This window comes from Phyllobates terribilis, unplaced genomic scaffold, assembly GCF_046119375.1.
Source record: "Phyllobates terribilis strain yellow unplaced genomic scaffold, ASM4611937v1 Scaffold_5__5_contigs__length_657084704, whole genome shotgun sequence".
In the NCBI taxonomy this organism is placed as follows: domain Eukaryota; kingdom Metazoa; phylum Chordata; class Amphibia; order Anura; family Dendrobatidae; genus Phyllobates; species Phyllobates terribilis.
The window spans coordinates 31,305,734-31,324,904 of NW_027362765.1; the positions used below are offsets into that span (position 1 = coordinate 31,305,734).

The 19,171-nt window shown below is 44.0% G+C and overlaps 3 protein-coding genes across 5 annotated transcripts in view; all 3 read left to right on the plus strand.

The window, feature by feature from the left end:
* The window catches only part of LOC141271850 (gastrula zinc finger protein XlCGF66.1-like), a 341,588-nt gene that overhangs the window by 108,233 nt on the left and 214,184 nt on the right, over positions 1–19,171 (plus strand). The window lies entirely within an intron of this gene.
* LOC141271831 (uncharacterized) overlaps positions 1–19,171 on the plus strand; it is a 61,722-nt gene that overhangs the window by 14,349 nt on the left and 28,202 nt on the right. For both annotated transcript variants that reach the window (XR_012321938.1, XM_073682002.1), the window contains exons 2-7: positions 6,029–6,178; positions 6,308–6,487; positions 6,571–6,694; positions 6,778–6,869; positions 7,666–7,753; positions 12,432–12,574. Coding sequence is in view for 1 of the 2 variants with exons in the window: in XM_073682002.1 (XP_073538103.1) it covers positions 6,083–6,178; positions 6,308–6,487; positions 6,571–6,694; positions 6,778–6,869; positions 7,666–7,753; positions 12,432–12,574 (723 nt within the window). In the remaining variant the exon portion in view is untranslated. The remainder of the gene's footprint in view (positions 1–6,028; positions 6,179–6,307; positions 6,488–6,570; positions 6,695–6,777; positions 6,870–7,665; positions 7,754–12,431; positions 12,575–19,171) is intronic.
* LOC141271835 (uncharacterized) overlaps positions 1–19,171 on the plus strand; it is a 164,886-nt gene that overhangs the window by 14,347 nt on the left and 131,368 nt on the right. The gene's annotated exons all lie outside the window — the stretch shown is intronic.

Genomic DNA, 19,171 nt, shown 5'->3' on the forward strand with positions numbered 1-19,171 from the left:
TACCAGCTGTGCCTGCCAGTACACACCTGTCTGCATACCAGCCGTGCCTGCCAGTACCCACCTGTCTGCATACCATTCGTACCTGCCAGTACCCACCTGTCAGTATGCCAGCCTAACCGGCCTGTTCCTGCATTCCCCGGTGTGGGTCAACAGCTGTGACCGGGGTCTGACCTGGAGTAGCACCTGGTCCCTCTGCTCGGTTCCTCCCTGTTTCACGGAGTCGACTGAGCCGCCGTGCGACCTTGGTCGGACCGAGTTGATACTTAGTTACACCCCTCCAGGCACTCCTCGGTTCATGGTCCAGTGGGATCACTAACCACACTCACGCCAGTCAGTCCGGGGCGTGTGCGTAACAGTTTGCTCAGTGAGCCCCACAGCCCTTCGCTCTTGGAGACATTTGAATTCTTGTCTGGCGAATACGTGCACCAAGGAAAATTTTTTTCTCAAACTGAGGTGCAGGCGATTTACGCACCAGCCCAAATGGAGCTATCAGCACTTGTTCCTGCGAATCCACCACGGTACTACGGGGATCCAAAACAAAGCCGTGTGTTTGTGGAGCAATGTATGCTGCATTTCAAATTCTATGCTCACTATTTTCCCACTGATCCGGTTAAAGTAGCATTTATGATGTCCTACTTAGCGGGTGATGCCTTGAATTGGATCACCCCCCTATGGGAAGCATGGGATCCTATCGTCTCTGACCTGCAGGCCTTCCTGGTGGCCTTTCTATTGGTCTTCGATGACCCTAACCCTGAGGCTTCTGCTAAAGCTTCCCTTCCCAATATCCTAGAGCAGTCCCGATGGGTGATGCGTGTAGGTAGCCCACCAGCTCTCCCGCATGAAGAGACTTCGGCCCACACAGAATCCACACAGGATGACAATGCTCCACAGAATACCTCTCTTCCCAACCTCAAGAGGCAGTCTAGATGTGCAAGGCATAGAGGTAAACCGTCACGCCAGGTTCTGTCCTCCCTAACACCGCCTGTTCCCCAGCCTGTAGAGGCAGCTACCCGCACAGAATCCATGAAGGATGACCATATTCGTCAGGCAAAGCAGAGGCCGGAACTCAGTCACAAAATCGGATTGCGGACCCGCTGCGGTTATTTGGGACACTCTGACGGTCTTGGCGTTAGTGTTTCCTCTCCACAGATGACCGTGACTGTCTCCGTGGCAAGTGAAGGCCTCGGATTAACTGGAAGTTTCAGGCATATAACCTTGAAGAGTCGGTGTCTGATTCCAGTCCGACAACTCCAGAATCCGGTTTGGGCATTGTCATCTTAAGGACGAGCCCTACTCAGAAACAGTCAAAATATGTCTGTACAAATTAAGCTCCAGATTGGAGCATTACACATGAAGAAGTTCACATTCCAGGTGCTGTCTGGTTTACCCACAGGTCGTCCAGAGCCAAGAGATCTAGTGCCCGCTCAGGTCTGGAGATCCTGCATGGTGTTTCCTGGGGGACTGCTGAGGTGTAAGGGGTGTCCAGTCCCCATATCTTCATGACAGTCAGCAGTGTCTTCTTCTTCTTCACCAGATCTGCTAGTCTCTGACTCGCTGTGCGCTGAAGTCTCCGAAGGAAGGGAAACAGAGGCATTGTCCCCACACAGTCTTGACGATTGTACCAATGATCTGGCTTCAGGTACCATCCCGCCTCGCAGACGTGTCATCTCAGAAACCAGACTGAAGTTGGTCCCTAAGCAAGGATCATCCATCTCTAATAAATCTGGCAATAAGTCCATCAAGGTGGTGGCTACCTCCAAGTCTCTGCACCCCTCCAACCAGGCGGAGGACTTCCAGTTGTCTCTTGAATCTTCCTTGGTGCTACCTGATAACAAATGGAGAGAGACTTTTCTGCACCCTGTACCTGGTACTTCGCCCACTTCATCCAGTAAGCTTGGCAAAGTGTACGTCAAGGCGGTGGTTAACCCTGAGTCTCTGCACCCCTCCAACCCGGTGGAGGATCTCCAGTTGTCCCATGAATCCTTTGGGGTGCTACCCGATATTAACAAATGGAGAGAGACTTTACTGTGTCCTGTTCCTGGTACTTCATTCACTTCATCTGTTGCTGAGGATGGCTCGATGGGAGGAAGCATCCTAGTCACCAAGATGGTGAGACCAGTTTCGTTCCCTCTAGTGGAGAGAAGAGGTAATCTTCTTGAAGAGAAGGATAGGCTTCCAAATTCTCTGCAGAAAATCCTTACAGGCTTGAAGAAGAGGGGGCGTAAAAGGGGGGGTACTGTACTATCCCTGGTGGCGTGCTGGCATGGCTTACCACCTCCCACCATGCAAGACCGCCATCTTACCTATCAGTCCAGGCTGCACACTTTGCTCCAGTACCTGCTGTGTGCATGTCTCTTGTCTGATTGCTTAGGGTAGTGGCGCGGTTACTGTCTGATTTTTATAGTTACTGCGTGTGCCCTTCTAATGCGTCCCCAGCCTATTGTTGTGAGTCACTGGATACTTAAACCCCCTCCACCCAGTAGGTGGTGCCTGAGCAACACTTTCTTTCAGTGTGTTCTGTGCAACTGAGTTGCCAGGGCCTGTCCTGTATCTTGTTTGTTTCCGCCACCCTGGGAGCTGAGTACCCAGGCCTGTTTCCTGTATCTGTGACTTCTAGTCTGTTCTGCCACCCTGGGGACTGTATACCCAGGCTCAATCCTGTATCTTGTTCCTGGTTTAGTTCCTGTCTGAACAGTGTCCTAGCCTGTTACTTGTTTGTCTCTATGTTCGTATCTTCCTTTTTCCTGCAGTGTTTGAACCTGCACCTAACTCCAACTCGTTGTCTCTGTACTTGTGTTTGTGAGTTTAGTGTCCACTCGCTACTTCATTGTAAGTACCTTGTGTGTATCTGCTCTGCTTGTCTACCGCACCTGCGGTTTTTCTCTGCTCTGCTTGTCTACCACACTTGCGGGTTTTGCTCTGCTCTGCTTGTCTACCGCACTTGCGGGTTTTGCTCTGCTCTGCTTGTCTACCGCACCTGTGGGTTTTGCTCTGCTTGTCTACCGCACCTGTGGGTTTTGCTCTGCTCTGCTTGTCTACCGCGCCTGTGGGTTTTGCTCTGCTCTGCTTATCTACCGCACCTGCGGGTTTTGCTCTGCTCTGCTTGTCTACCGCACCTGCAGGTTTTGCTGTGCTCTGCTTATCTACCGCACCTGCGGGGTTTTGCTATGCTCTGCTTATCTACCGCACCTGCGGGTTTTGCTCTGCTCTACTTGTCTACTGCACCTGCGGCTTTGTTCCTGTATCCCAGTCTGTACTGGTCCCTATCCTGCCTGCGTTCCTACCTGCCAGTACCCACTTGTCTGCATACCAGCCGTGCCTGCCAGTACCCACCTGTATGCATACCAGCCGTGCCTGCCAGTACCCACCTGTCTGCATACCAGCTGTGCCTGCCAGTACCCACCTGTCAGTATGCCAGCCTAACTGGCCTGTTCCTGCACTCCCCGGTGTGGGTCAGCAGCTGTGACCGGAGTCTGACCTGGAGTATCACCTGGTCCCTCTGCTCGGTTCCTCCCTGGTTCATGGAGTCGACTGAGCCGCCGTGCGACCTTGGCACTCCTCGGTTCATGGTCCAGTGGGATCATTAACCACGCTCACGCCAGACAGTCCGGGCGTGTGCGTAACACCCCGGATGTTGTCATGAACACATAGGGTCACCATGACAACTGCCGGGACCCAGCACAAACAGCACCGGATGCTGGAGAGGAGGTAAGTAAGCCGCGCTTACCTACCCTTGCTCCCAGAATGCTACGATCAACTTCGATAGCAGCATTTCGGGGGTTAATGTGCCGGGAGTGGTGCGGCACCACTCCTTGCACGTAGCATCGGGTTTCAGCTGTGAGAATCAGCTGACATCCAGCAGTGATCGCACCGCTTGTGTGCGGGCGCGATTGTAGTGCGCGTAATTGTACTCACCTGGTCCAATAGGCCCAGGTCAGTAAGACTACTACTACTGAGAACGTCAGAAGGCGGTTAATGTGTCCTAGTTAGGAATTAACAGGGACAGCCGTCGGTGAGCAGGGGCGCAATATTGCATTCAAGAGGATGCCATCCCGCACCAAAATACGTCAGCGGAGCAATCCCGCACCAAAATACGTCAGCGGAGCAATCCCGCACCAAAGTATGGATAGGGATGAGGGGTACCATGTATACCAGGATAGGGATGAGGGGTACCATGCATAACAGGATGAGGGATACCAAACATACCAGGATAGGGATGAGGGATGGGGTACCATGCATACCAGGATGGGGATGAGGAGTGCCATGCATACTAGGATGGGTGTGAGGGGCCCATGCATACCAGGATAAGGGTGAGGGGGCGCCATGCATACCAGGATTGCGGGTGAGGGGCGCCATGCATACCAGGATTGGGGGTGAGGGGTGCCATTCATACCGGAATTGGGGGTGAGGGGCGCCATGCATACCAGGATTGGTGGTGAGGGGCACAATGCATACCAGGATTGGGGGTGAGGGGTGCCATGCATACCAGGATTGGGGGTGAGGGGCACCATGCATACCAGGATTCTGGGTGAGGGGCACCATGCATACCAGGATAGGGGGTGAGGGGTGCCGTGCATACCAGGATTGGGGGTGAGGGGCGCCGTGCATACCAGGATTGGCGGTGAGGGGCGCCATGCATACCAGGATTGGGGGTGAGGGGTGCCACGCATACCAGGATTGGGGGTGAGGGGTGCCACGCATACCAGGAAAGGGATGACGGTGCCACGCATACCAGGATAGGGATGAGGGGTGCGATGCACACCAGGATAGGATAGTGGGGACAGGATGGGGGCAGCACAAATACCAGGAGGGGGGCAGCACATAACAGCATGGGAGAACATATACCAATAAAAATGCTCGCCACCTGGGCGTAGAAATAAAATAAAAATATATATATGTATATATATGTATATGTATGTATACACATATATATTTAGTTATTTATGTATAATGTTCCCACAGTACTGCCACCCCCGTAAACCCAGTATAATGTTCCCCCAGTACCACCATCCAGCCACACACATTATAATAGTATAAGTTGTCCTCCAAAATATGGCACCACCCACCCACCGGCTAAAAATTAAATCCTCCCTTCTCCCCATTCCTGATGCAGGATCAGTTCCCCAGTCTGGAGATGTGGATCCGGGCTGGTGCTATAGATGTATGAGGGGCTGTTTTCTGCGGTATGAGCTGTACAGTGTAATGGAGACATTCTGAGGACAGATTATTCCAGAAGTAGAACTTTTTATCGGCTGAACTTTCCTGTGATCTCTATAAAAATGTTTAACATTTGGCATATAAGGTGCACTGTGTGTCTCACACTTCTTTTATGGTGTTTTATAAGCGTTGTTGGTGCTAATTGTATTTTGGAACATTTTAACATGTTTTTTTCTGGTCTTTTTCATGTAATTTAGAGAAATCGAAGGGGAAAATCACAAATCCCAGAAAAACACATCATATCCAGAATAAAAAATCAAAATCATTTAACACTACATGTAGATTTTACCTCAAGCTTTTCTGTGTGTATCAGATATGAGATCTAACACGATAAAAAATTACAGCCCGGGAAAGACAGGAAACATTCATACAGGCGGTTGGTGGGAATGTAGTCAGTGACGGACTCTGGATACATATTTTTATAGATCTGTAGTAGAAAATGAAAATGTCGTCCTCCTCATGAAGTAGTTATTTCTCATATCACATGTAATGAATATCTCCTGCAGTATTGTTAATGCTGATTCCAGTGTCGGTAAATGAGACGAGAATTAGCGTTATGGAAGATGAGTCTATGAGAAATGTATTCACCCGCAGACTCCGAGGAAGAAACCTAAAGCAAATAACTGCTTGTTGTGTGTGTGGTCTAAAATATATAGGATTTATTAGATATAAAGAAAAAAAACGGAATTCTGTAAAATAATAAATATCATATGATTCCCCTTATTATCTACAGTAATTGTATTATTACACAAGATCCTCTATGATGTGACATCGTTATGATGTTACATCGGCTCATCTTCTTCCCATTCAGGTTCCTACAATATCGGATCCTCTCAGTGAAGATCTTCTATATAAGAGAATTTTCATGATTGAGCCATCAAGGATGGATGGGGACACAGACAAGATGGTGGAGAGGATATTACACCTCGCCCTAGAGATCCTCTTCCGGCTTACTGGAGAGGTGAGAGATTCTGATGACGTCACATTACATCATTCTTATCTATGAGAATAACAGATGGACAGAACTAGAGAGGTGAGGACTCTGGAAATGTCTGTACTGATATTTATTAATATGTCTCTCCATAACCAGGATTACACAGTAGTGAAGAAGACCTCTAGTGAGCGCTGTCAGGACCATGTATCTGAGGGATGGGGAAGACCCCTGAGTCTAATCACGAAGCCTCCACCTCACCCCCTGATACATGAGGACATCAATGATCAGAAGATCCTAGAACTCACCTGCAAGATGATTGAGCTGCTGACTGGAGAGGTGACACTGCTGGAAATGCTGGGACATTATACAGTAATGCTATGAAGGGATTTGGGGGATGACGGTATCATTGTATGTATCAGGTTCCTATAAGGTGTCAGGATGTCGCCGTCTATTTCTCCATGGAAGAGTGGGAGTATTTAGAAGGACACAAAGATCAGTACAAGGACGTCATGATGGAGGTTCTCCAGCCCCTCACATCACCAGGTAATAGACAGGACTAAATACATACGGCTTATAATTATCTGTATGTAAAGAATTAATTCAGGCCCTGTATGTGTTTCTTCCAGTTCTATCCAGTAAGAGGACAACACCAGAGAGATGTCCCCGTCCTCATCTTCCACAGGACTGTAAACCAGAAAATGTTCATCAGGATCATCAGGTAGATGGAGAGAAGGTGTCATGAGATCTCCCCTATGATGTGTAGACGGCTGTGAAGGTCTTGTGTTCAGTCTTGTTTTATCCACCAGTATTATATGTTGTACAAAAAGAGAACATCCGAATAACAAGTCAAAAGGAAACTAAATTAAATAAAAAACCTTTATTAAGAAGTAGAAGGGTTTAGTGGCACTACATGCACCAGCATGACCGTTCCAAAGTGCCAAATGAAAGATCATTAATGATACACATAGATACAGAGATTCAATCATAGCTCAAAATGGGACCAGCAGGAACAAGTAAAAATACATATTGGAATGAAACTAACATAGTTGTATATGTAACAATGCACCACATCAATTGCAAAGGAGAGGACTGATTTGAGCCTAAACAATTCACATGTAAACCATAGCAGAGGAGGGAGTGATACTCATTCCAGAGGTGTACGCCTCAAAATATATAACTATATGTATAATACTAAATAGTTACTGTGGAAATATACATACACATCTCCTATGTGAGTCTAGATGAGAGTGCATGGAAGGTGATGACCTGAATATAGACACTGTCTATCTCAAACTCAAGCAAAAGAGGGGCAAATATATAATACCTGCATTACTGGTCCAAATACGTGAGAGGCACCACGTGGTACAGCCCCGACACGCGTTTCGGCCATTCGTCCTTCGTCAGTATTATATGTTTTATACTTGTGTAACGAGAATGGTGGAGATGGCAGGTTTAGAGCTGATCATAGATGGGACTTCTCCATCTGTCTGTGACTTTTACAATATTTGTTTCAGGGTGAAGATCTGACCCATATTAATACTATGACATATGTGACGGGTGATGAGCGATGTAAAGAGGAGATTCCTACATATGATTACTCAGGTGAGTAGTGACCACTGAATGCAGAGAAGTCACAGATTCTTCTCAGTCACCGGCTGTGTCTGCTTTATCGGTGGTGTAGTCCAGCCACATCACAATAAAAGGTCGCCATTTTTCTGCTAGACCACAATATTGTCCTCCCCCAAAATGGTTTAAATTACTTTGGGCATTGAAAGATTTTCTTCTATAAAACTTACAACCTGGAGGATCCACCTACCTCCTGGAATCAGAAGATGCTGTTTCTTACCTGCCCAGATCTGTAAACTACAAAGCCAAAAGACAGCGTACGTACAATGTGCTGACAAGTTAGAAAATCAGTTGAGGAAAATTATGATGGGCCTCTAAGAGAAAGCGGAGGGTAATGATGCTGTTACCTTCCTAGAATCCTGATATCTTATTGAATGAATCTACCTTTCCTCCCTTCTGTGCTGCTGAATTTGCTCATATGGTCCCTATAAGACCAGGTCCAGTTTTTCCCAGAGTTCCCCATTATCCTTACTTGTTCATTTCTATTAAAACCAATTAAATTCAAAGTGGATTGCGATAAACTACACATAACAGTACACCTGGGCCATGATATTTCTCTAAGCTGTGCATGGCTGATGGCTGTAATATATATTTATTCACATCTGCAGAAGATGTGTTGGCATGGCTTGAGGCCTGGTTTCATGGCATCACTCCACGTCATAAATTACATAATGTTTTCAATACAAAGGAATTCAGATTACTGCACAATCGTTTTCAAAATGTGGAGCACTAATACCTTCTCTACATTTCTAGTCAGAGCTCATTGCAGCTCCAATGGTTCATCATGAATGAGTGCAACTCCAGAAATGTAACATGTTTTTTTATTCTATGTCTCCTTTTTTTACTACTTTATTCTGTATGATATGTTTGATTGTGGTGGGATTGCCCTGCCTCACTTATATTAGTCTGCAACTCCCTGGTAGTCTTTACAAAAAGGCCTCCATTGCCTGTGCCAAATGCCCAAGATCTAAATTTAAGACTCCTCACCTCAGCTCTAGTGATATTCGGGTACGCAGTTTCCGCCCCACATCTTTTGTGGCTGTTAGACAGCCAATAAACATGCAGGGATTGCTTGACCTACACAGCAATGCCGTAGCCAATTTGGCTACGGCATTACCGTTTTGGCAGGCTATCTTCTGGGACTCCAGCATGGCGATACTTGATGCGTAACTGAGCAACCCAATGTCACTTGCTCATCACTCTGCACTATTTTAAAAAGTTCTCTTTAAATGTCTAATATTTTTTCAAGAAACTCATCTGAGAGAAAATATTGGCCCCTACGATAGATTAGATTGCCAAGAACCACCGAGCCTAATACTCTAATTACTCCGCAGAGGTTTTACCACAAGTTACTCATTTTTTACTGATGAAGACTGTTGATTTCGATCATTTCAGTAGATGTGTTATTGTCTATAGTCACAGTTTTGAATGCAGTAGTTAGTGCCCAAAATACTCTGATTTATCAGTTTTTTTTGTTCCTATCCAGGCCCCATTTTTCAAATCTGACATGTGTCACTTTATGTGGTGATAACTTTGGATGCTTTTTCTGATTCCATTGATTCTGAAACTTTTTTTTCTGTGACACATTGTACTTTATGTTTCTGATAATTTTAGGTTGATATATATTTTGCTTTTATTTTTGAAAATACCTGAAAATTGCCAAATTACTTAGAAAGATTTGTAATTTTCAAAATTTTAAAATTTTGTTTGCTCCTTAATCAGATAATGATAGCAGACAAAATAGTTTACTGTATTTCTACTTAGAGTCAGCAGCATTTCTCCAACATCCCAACATTCTTTTTTTTATTTTTTTTCAGATGATAGAAGGCTTACAAGTTTAGCAACAAGTTTTTATATGTTCAAATAAATTTACAAAACATTTTCTTTTGAGTAATAAATCACTTTTGAAATTACTTTGAGAGGCCTAGGTTTTAGATAGAACCAGGAGGGTAGTGAAAATACCAAATAAATAGACACAAGAAAAGTCAGTAAATGGGCCAGGATCACAACAGGATCAAATACATAAGCCGGGAGCTGAGCACAGAGGACTGAACCAGCGGAGAACAAGGCTGTATCTGGCATCTTCCAGCAATATGCTTTGAGCTTTAGTATGGTGCGCTACTTTCCAATTGCTGGAAGCAGAGAGCTGATTACATTTGCTGGACTGCACACACACCCAGTCTGCCACACTGGATGGTAGTACTGGTCCTGGCCACCCTAATCTTAGTGGCTGGACAGAGCCTGCTTTGCACAGAGCCTCTGGTTCCAATGTCTCCTCCATCCAGGGCCGGTTTTAACAAAGTGAGGCCCTGGGCAAAAGTTTAAAGTGGGGCCCCAAATACTAACATATTGAACCATCTCAGAGAAACACTTTTGTTGTATATACATGCGCTGAGTTCAGGCCATTAAACGCGTGTGATCAACTGTATTGAAGTCGTTCTGAGCTTGTTTCCCCTCCTCTTTACATCGGCTGAGGAATAATGATGGGCACAGAACGATGATTGTAGATCAATCTTTCATACAGTATTATGTTATCAGCAGCAGATCTGCAGTTTTCACTGGGCAATGTGCTGCTGAGAACAATTTTGTTTTTTTTCCGACATACACAATCCAATCACTCGATGAAAAGGCAGCATTTTGTTTGTTTAGTATAATATAATGCATCCCATAGTCCTCCACATAGTATAATGCACCCCATCGTCCTCAATATAGTATAATGTGCCCCATAGTCCTCCTTACAATATAATGCACTCCTTATAGTCCTACATACAGTATAATGCACTCCTTATAGTCCTCCATACAGTATAATGCACCCCACATTCCTCGATAGAGTATAATGCAGCCCCTTTTTGGAATAATGCAGCCTCTATATAGTATAATGCAGCACCCATCTGGTATAGTGCAGCCCCCATCTGGTATAATGCAGCCCCCATATGATATAATGCAGCCCCCCATATAGTATAATCCAGCCCCCATGTGGAATAATGCAGCTCCTATATGGTATAATGCAGCCCCCATGTAGTATAATGCAGCCCTATATGGTATAATGCAGCCCCCCATATAGTTTAGTGCACACCCCATAGTCCTCCATAAGTGCCAGTATTGTGGCCACAATGTACTCAATGATTTAAAAAAAAATACAATACTCACCTCTCCCCATTTCCCTGCTCCCTTTTCTGCTGGTCGTCTGCTCAGCAGCTCCACTTCCCGGCGCGATGAAGTGACGTCATCACACCTGCCGCATCAGACGCAGAGCGGGAATGATGGGAGAGTGTCACGTGGCGCTCTTTCCTCCATCATTGCTTTCAACTGTTTCGGCATCTAGGATACTGATACAGTTGAATGTCCGATGCCGGGTGCGGGGAAGGGGGCCCGGAGCCGGCTCTGGCACCTGGTCCCCTTGACTCACGGGCCCCATATCGGCTGTGTGGTCTGCCAGTATTAGTAGCACGCCACTGGCTCGGGGAGTGGGGTCCCTATGCAAATGCCTGGTTTGCCCCGTCCTAACGCTGGCCCTGCGTCCATCACCAGCGCCACCCGCAGAATGAATGATGGCGACAACTTGTGACAGAAGCAGGCATTGCAAGAGCAGATCCCAGTGGATATGTGACACACCATTTGCAGAAGCCCTAATAATACACAATGGCAGTAAACTATAGCAGAATAAAACCCAATAAAGTGACTCCATTTGTAAATTATAACCATCAGTGAATTAATCTGTAGGAGTAGTGACTATTTTGACAGCTGAGTGGAGGCTTGTTTTTTTCAAGGTGAGTAAAAGTTTTTATTAGTATCATTTTTGCCTACTTAACATTTTTTGGTGGCTTTTTTTTTTTTCAACAACATTTTTATTTGATTTTCCATGACACAAATACATAACATACATCAAATCTGGTACATAGAGAGGTAAGAGTGCCTGTACGCAGACTGGGTCTATAACAACTCTATTCACATATTTAATTAGTATAACAGATATAACAAACATCAAAATGAATTAGTTGACAGTATGTCTTATATCTTATTGAAGCCATCATGGATAATTAATGCATTTATATCTATGCCAGAAGTCCTGGCCCATTGATTGTTCTCCTCACCATTCTCTTCTTCATTTTAAGTTAAACGAAGTGGACCTAAGTTATCTTTGAGATCTTCTAGTATATACCATGCTGTAGATGTAAAGGGTTCTACCATTTTCCTTTTGTCCTCTATTGAACACCAATTTATAATAAACTGTTTCCATTTTAGGAGGAATTTGCCTGCTTGCTGCTCTTTATTACATAGGGCATCTTGTTGTTCTACCTCCGTGCTTCATTTGTGCTATTAGTTCCGTAATGGGGGGATATTTGGATCTAGCCAATGTTTTAGTAGCTGTTTTTTCACCAATATAAGTCAGATGTGTAGTAGCTTGGGGGGACTCTTGGTGGCTTTTTATTCCAATATTTGGAAGGCGGAATGAACAAACAGTTGAACACCATGCTTTACTGGTTCATGCCATGAAGTATTCTATTAGACTGTGAACTGTCATTGTCTTGGTGAATAATTCAATTTTGCTACATAACTTCCCATTTCTATGGACATTTTGAGTTTAAGTGTTCAAAAATATACATTTCAAAAATATTTTATTAAAAATAATAATTGTTTTTATTCTTTGCAGATGACTGTAGCAGGAGATCAACGGGACAGCTGACATCTTCAATTTTTAAATCAGATGACCTTGAGATTGAAGTGAATGCCATTACTCCAGATGTACCATCCTATCTTCACAGCAAAGATCAATCATCTGATCCTTTGAAACAGGTCCTATCTTCTGATTCATTGTGTGGAAAATATTTTAACCAGAAATCAATTCTTGTTAAACATGAGAGAATTCATACTGTGAAGAAGCCACATTCATGTTCAGAATGTGGAAAATGTTTTAACAAGAAATCACATCTTATTAGTCACCACAGAACTCACACAGGGGAGAAGCCATATTCATGTTCGGAATGTTTAAAATGTTTTAACCAGATATCAGTTCTTGTTAAACATAAGAGAATTCATACTGGGAAGAAGTCACAATCATGTTCAGAATGTGGAAAATGTTTTAACCAGAAAAAATATCTTGTTAGTCACCACAGAACTCACACAGGGGAGAAGCCTTTTTAATGTTCAGAATGTGGGAAATGTTTTGTAAATAAATCGCATCTCGTTATACACCAGAGAATTCACACTGGGGAGAAGCCTTTTTCATGTTCAGATCATGGGAAATGTTTTAGAAGTAAATCATTTTTAATTACACACCAGAGAACTCACACAGGGGTGAAGCCATATTCATGTTCAGAATGTGGAAAATGTTTTAATAAGAAATCATGTCTTGTTACACACCAGAGAATTCACACAGAGGAAAAACCTTTTTCATGTTCAGAATGTGGAAAATGTTCTGTACAGAAATCAGTTCTTGTTAGTCACGAGAAAACGCACACAAGGCAATAGCCTTTTTCCTATTCAGAATGTGGAAATATTTTAACCAGAAATTGCATCTTGTTACACACCAGAAAACTCACTCAGGGGAGAAGTCTTTTTCATGTTCAGAATGTGGGAAATGTTTTAACTGAAAATGGTGCCGCCTTAAACATCAAAAATCCCACACAGAGAGACGCTATTAGAATACCTATATTGTGAGAAATGAATTACTGGAAAAACACATTTTGTTGACTATTAAAAATAACTCACTCAGGAAGAAATTATCTATTTTATTGACAAATTGTACAAAAATCATATAACAGTCGTATAATTAAATGAGAAAGGGAAATTACTTTAGAACTTACTGTATTTTTAGGACCTTAAGATGCACTTTTAACACAAAATAGCCTTATTATTAAATGAATGCCTCTTGTAGTCCTGAGAAGCTTCCAGTGATAGCGGGCAAACACTGAGACCGTGTCCTTCCCGATCACTGAGAGAACTGCTCTCTCCTCCTGTCCCACACTGATCTATGTGCATATTCCAGGTGCCTTCTGGGAAAAGCGAAGAGTCTCCTTCAGCTAGAAGATCGTTGGGTACAGCCGGGACCAGCTGCTTGGAAAGCATCGCCAAACCAGGGATTGAAGCTTGAAGAGGACAATTTGCATATTCCAGGTGCCTTCTGGGAAAAGCGAAGAGTCTCCTTCAGCTAGAAGATCGTTGGGTACAGCCGGGACCAGCTGCTTGGAAAGCATCGCCAAACCGCGCGCCGTCAGAATTTGTTTAATTTGTTTATCCTAGGGTATCACAAGAAAGAAGACAGACATCAAGTCAGCAGGGACAAGGAGCAGCATGGCAGATGGGACAACCTACATGGTGAGCTGCAACATGCGCTACATGTTCACAGATCGACCAGAAGCTGAAACCAACTTCACCTGCCAGAAGTGTAGACTACTGGCTCTTTTAGAAGAAAAGGTGCGGGGACTGGAAGAAAGAATTGCGACATTAAAACTCATCAAGGAAAATCAAGACTTCCTGGACAGAACAGAAGCGTCACTACTGGTCACGGAAAGACAAGGAAGCATCAGAGATTCTCCAGAGGCAGACAAGTGGAGGCAAGTGATCAAAAGAAGCAAGAAGACCATGGAGACACCACCAACCACACAACTGAGAAACAGATTCCAAGGACTTGTGGAGGACGAAGATGGCACACCTAAGGATGAGGAACTACCAGCAAGCAAAAAAGAAAAGAGCACCCAGAAACACCCAGAAGCGACAAGAAAAAGGACAGCCAAGAAGGGAAGAAGAGTGGTGGTGGTGGGAGACTTACTACTGAGAGGAACAGAAGCAGCTATCTGCAGACCGGACATAACCGCAAGAGAAGTATGCTGCCTCCCAGGGGCGAAGATCAAGGATGTTACCGATAGGATACCGAAGCTCATCAGTTCCAAGGATGTCCACCCATTTCTTCTGATACATGTTGGCACCAATGACACGGCAAAGAAGGACCTACCGACAATCTGCAAGGACTTTGAAGCATTGGGGAAGAAAGTAAAAGAACTGGATGCGCAGGTAGTTTTTTCTTCTATCCTTCCAGTAGACGTGCATGGCGTCAGGAGATGGAACAGGATCCTTGATGTGAACAACTGGCTGAGACGATGGTGCAGACAACAAGGATTTGGATTCCTGGACCACGGTGTGAATTACCTCTATGACGGACTCCTTGCCCGAGACGGACTACACCTCAACAAACCCGGGAAACACACATTCGCCAGGAGACTCGCAACACTCATCAGGAGGGCGTTAAACTAGAAGAAGAGGGGATGGGAAGAAAAACGCCGGACACGAACATGCAACCGGAGAACATACTAATGAAAGATATGAAGTGCGACAAAGAAGGTCCAAGACAAGATACTTGGAAGGGAGGTAAGAAAATTTATAATACAATCCACAGGGAGAAGATTGGAACAAAACAAAATCGTGTAAACTGCGTGCTAGCAAATGCCAGGAGCCTGACAAACAAGATGGATAAACTGGAAGCAGAAATATCTACAGGTAACTATGACATAGTGGGAATAACTGAGACATGGTTAGATGAAAGCTATGACTGGGCAGTTAACTTACAGGGTTACAGTCTGTTTAGAAGGGATCGAAGAAGTCGGAAAGGGGGTGGAGTCTGTCTATATGTAAAGACGTGTCTAAAGCCTACAATACGGGAGGATGTATGGGAGGGAAATGAGGAGGTCGAGTCCTTATGGGTGGAGATACATGGGGCAAAAAACAATAATAAAATTATCATAGGAGTCTGTTATAAACCACCAAATATAGCAGAAGCCACGGAAAGTCTATTAATGAGACAAATAGACGAAGTAGCAAAAAATAACGAGGTGATTATTATGGGGGACTTCAACTACCCCGATATATACTGGGAAACCGAAAGCTGTAGATCTCAGAAAGGAAACAGGTTTCTGTCAATTATCAAAGACAATTATTTGTCACAACTTGTGCAGGAACCAACTAGAGGGACGGCCCTTTTAGACTTAATATTAACTAACAGGCCAGACAGAATAACTGAGGTGCAGGTCGTGGGGGCACCTGGGAAATAGTGACCACAACATTATACAATTCCACATGTGCTTCAGTAGGCTGCCCAGCAAGGGAGTCACAAAAACACTGAACTTCAGGAGGGCAAAGTTTGATCAGCTAAGAGATGCCCTTCACCTTATAGACTGGGATAGTATCTTTAGTAATAGGAGCACGGATAGAAAATGGGAAATTTTCAAAACAGTCCTACATAGTCACTGTAGAAGGTACATACCTTATGGGAATAAAAGGGCTAGGAATAGGAGGAAGCCAATGTGGCTAGATAAGGAAGTCAAGAGGGCAATGAAAAACAAAAAAAGGGCTTTCGGTAAACTTAAACAAGAAGGCAGCGAGGAAGCGCTAATATCTTATAGGGAAAAAAACAAAATCTGTAAGAAACAAATAAGAATAGCAAAAGAGGAGACAGAGAGACTAATTGCCAAGGAAAGTAAAACGAATCCCAAACTGTTCTTTAACTATATAAACAGTAAAAGGATTAAAACTGATGGCGTTGGCCCATTGAAAAATAACCTAGGTAAAATCATAGAGGGCGATGAGGGTAAAGCAAACCTACTCAATAGCTTCTTCTCCACTGTTTTCACAAAAGAAAACAATTTATCGGAGGAAATGCAGAGTGATTAAGTAAACCCTCCGCTAAATATCACCGACCTAACCCAGGAGGAAATTCAGAAACGCCTAAATAATATCAAAATAGACAAGTCACCAGGCCCAGATGACATACACCCCCGGGTACTAAAGGAATTAAGTAATGTGATAGACAGACCGCTGTATCTTATATTCAAGCACTCTTTATGGACAGGGACTGTCCCACTAGACTGGCGCCAAGCAAATGTGGTACCAATATTCAAAAAGGGGTCTAAAAGTGACCCTGGGAACTATAGACCAGTCAGCTTAACGTCTGTTGTGGGTAAATTGTTTGAAGGATTTCTTAGAGATGCTATTGTAGAATATCTTAATGATAATAACTGTCTAGCTCCATATCAACATGGATTCATGAGGGATCGCTCCTGCCAAACAAACCTGATCGCCTTCTATGAGGAGGTGAGCTCACAGCTGGACCGGGGAGAGTCAGTGGATGTTGTATACCTTGACTTCTCCAAAGCGTTTGATACCGTGCCACACAAAAGGTTGGTATATAAAATGAGAATGCTTGGTCTGGGGGATAATGTGTGCAAGTGGGTAAATAGCTGGCTGAGTGATAGAAAGCAGAGGGTGGTTATCAATGGAGTAAGCTCAGGGTGTGTCAGGGTTACTAGCGGGGTGCCTCAAGGGTCTGTCTTGGGCCCTATATTATTTAATATATTTATTAATGATCTAGTGGAAAGGTTGCATAGTAAAATAGCAATATTTGCAGATGATACTAAACTTTGTAAAGTAGTTAATACAGATCAGGATAGGGCACAGCTACAGGAGGATTTAGATAAATTGGGGAGTTGGGCCAAAAAATGGCAAATGGGGTTCAATGCCGATAAATGTAAGGTCATGCACATGGGAAAGAAAAACAGCAGTCACCCATACATATTAAATGGGAAACCGTTGGGGAAATCTGACATGGAGAAGGACCTGGGCGTCTTGGTTAATAGCAAATTAAATTGGAGTGCCCAGTGTCAGGCAGCAGCTGCGAAGGCAAATAGAGTCATGGCATGCATCAGAAGAGGAATAGGGGCATATGATGAGAACATTGTTCTTCCTCTGTATAAAGCGCTGGTAAGGCCGCACTTAGAATATTGTGCACAGTTCTGGGCTCCGGTGCTCAGGAAAGACATATTGGAGCTAGAGAGGGTGCAAAGGAGGGCGACTAAGGTAATAAAGGGAATGGAGGGACTAGAATACCCAGAGAGGTTGTCAAAATTAGGCCTATTTACATTGGAAAAGAGAAGGCTTAGGGGAGACCTCATAAACATGTATAAATACATCAGGGGGCAGTACAGAGATCTCTCCCATGACCTGTTTATACCAAGGATGGTGACAAAGACGAGGGGGCACACTATTCGTCTGGAGGAAAGGAGGTTCCTGCACCAGCATAGAAGGGGATTCTTTACGGTCAGAGCCATGAGACTCTAGAACTCTCTGGGAGAGGAAATGGTGATGTCCAACTCACTTAATGAGTTCAAGAGAGGCCTGGACGCCTTTCTTGAGAACAATAAAATTACATCTTATGCTTAGTTAATTAATCCAGGGATTTAATCTGACTGCCAGATTGGTATCGGGAAGTGAATTTTTCCTCAATGATGTAAATTGGCCTATACCGCATGGTTTTTTGTTGCCTTCCCCTGGATCAACGCTGCGGAATAGCTGCAGTGCACAAGAAATAGGCGGAACTGGATGGACGCTTGTCTTTTTTCGGCCTTATAAACTATGTAACTATGTGATCAGTGCAGAGCAGGAGAGGAAGATACCAGGACCTGCACAGAGGCTGCACATCCTGAGTAAGCAATTGAAGAACTTTCCACCTGACTAGCTCCAGGATCTTTTACATGACCTGAAAGGAACTGCAAAATGGGGTAATGTATACACAGTATATGTGTATGCAAACGTGCGTGTATGTAGTAGAGCTGTGTGTGTATGTAAATGTGCATTTGTAGCAGAGTTGTGTGCGGATGTGTCAGGGCTGACAGCCGAGAGATCACGCAGATATCCCCGCTGCCACCATTATGTCCAGGAACAACATTCTGCTATTTCCAATTGTCAGGACAATTATGGAATTCACTGACGAGTGATGGACAATGCCTTCGCTGTTTTCACTACTAGACCAGTTATTGGGGAGCTCACAGTGAATTTAAAGTATATACAAATCCGATTCAAACACATGGAATATATGTATGTATATATATATATATATATATATATATATATATATATATATATATGAAATATTAGAAAAAGATAACACAAGTAAACACAAAATGCAGTTTCTAAATGAAGTTCTTTATTATTAAATGAAAAAGAAATCCAAACCTACATAGCCCTGTGTGAGAAAGTGATTGCCCCCTAAATCTAATAACTGGTTGGGCCACCCTTAGCAGCAACAACTGTAATTAAGCGTTTGTGATAACTGGCAGTGAGTCTTTTACTACGCTCTGGAGGAATTTTGGCCCACTCCTCTTTGCAAAATTGTTGTAATTCAGCCACGTTGGAGGGTTTCCAAGAATGAGCCACCTTATTAAAGGTCATGCGACAGCATTTCAATCACATTAAGGTCAGGATTTTGACTAGGACACTCCAAAGTCTTAATTTAGTTTTTCTTAAGCCATTCAAGGGTGGACTTGCTGAATGGCTTTGTGTATACAAAGCGGTACGGTCACCACCAAACTTCACAATAACAAATGAAAAACTAGTTGCCGCCAC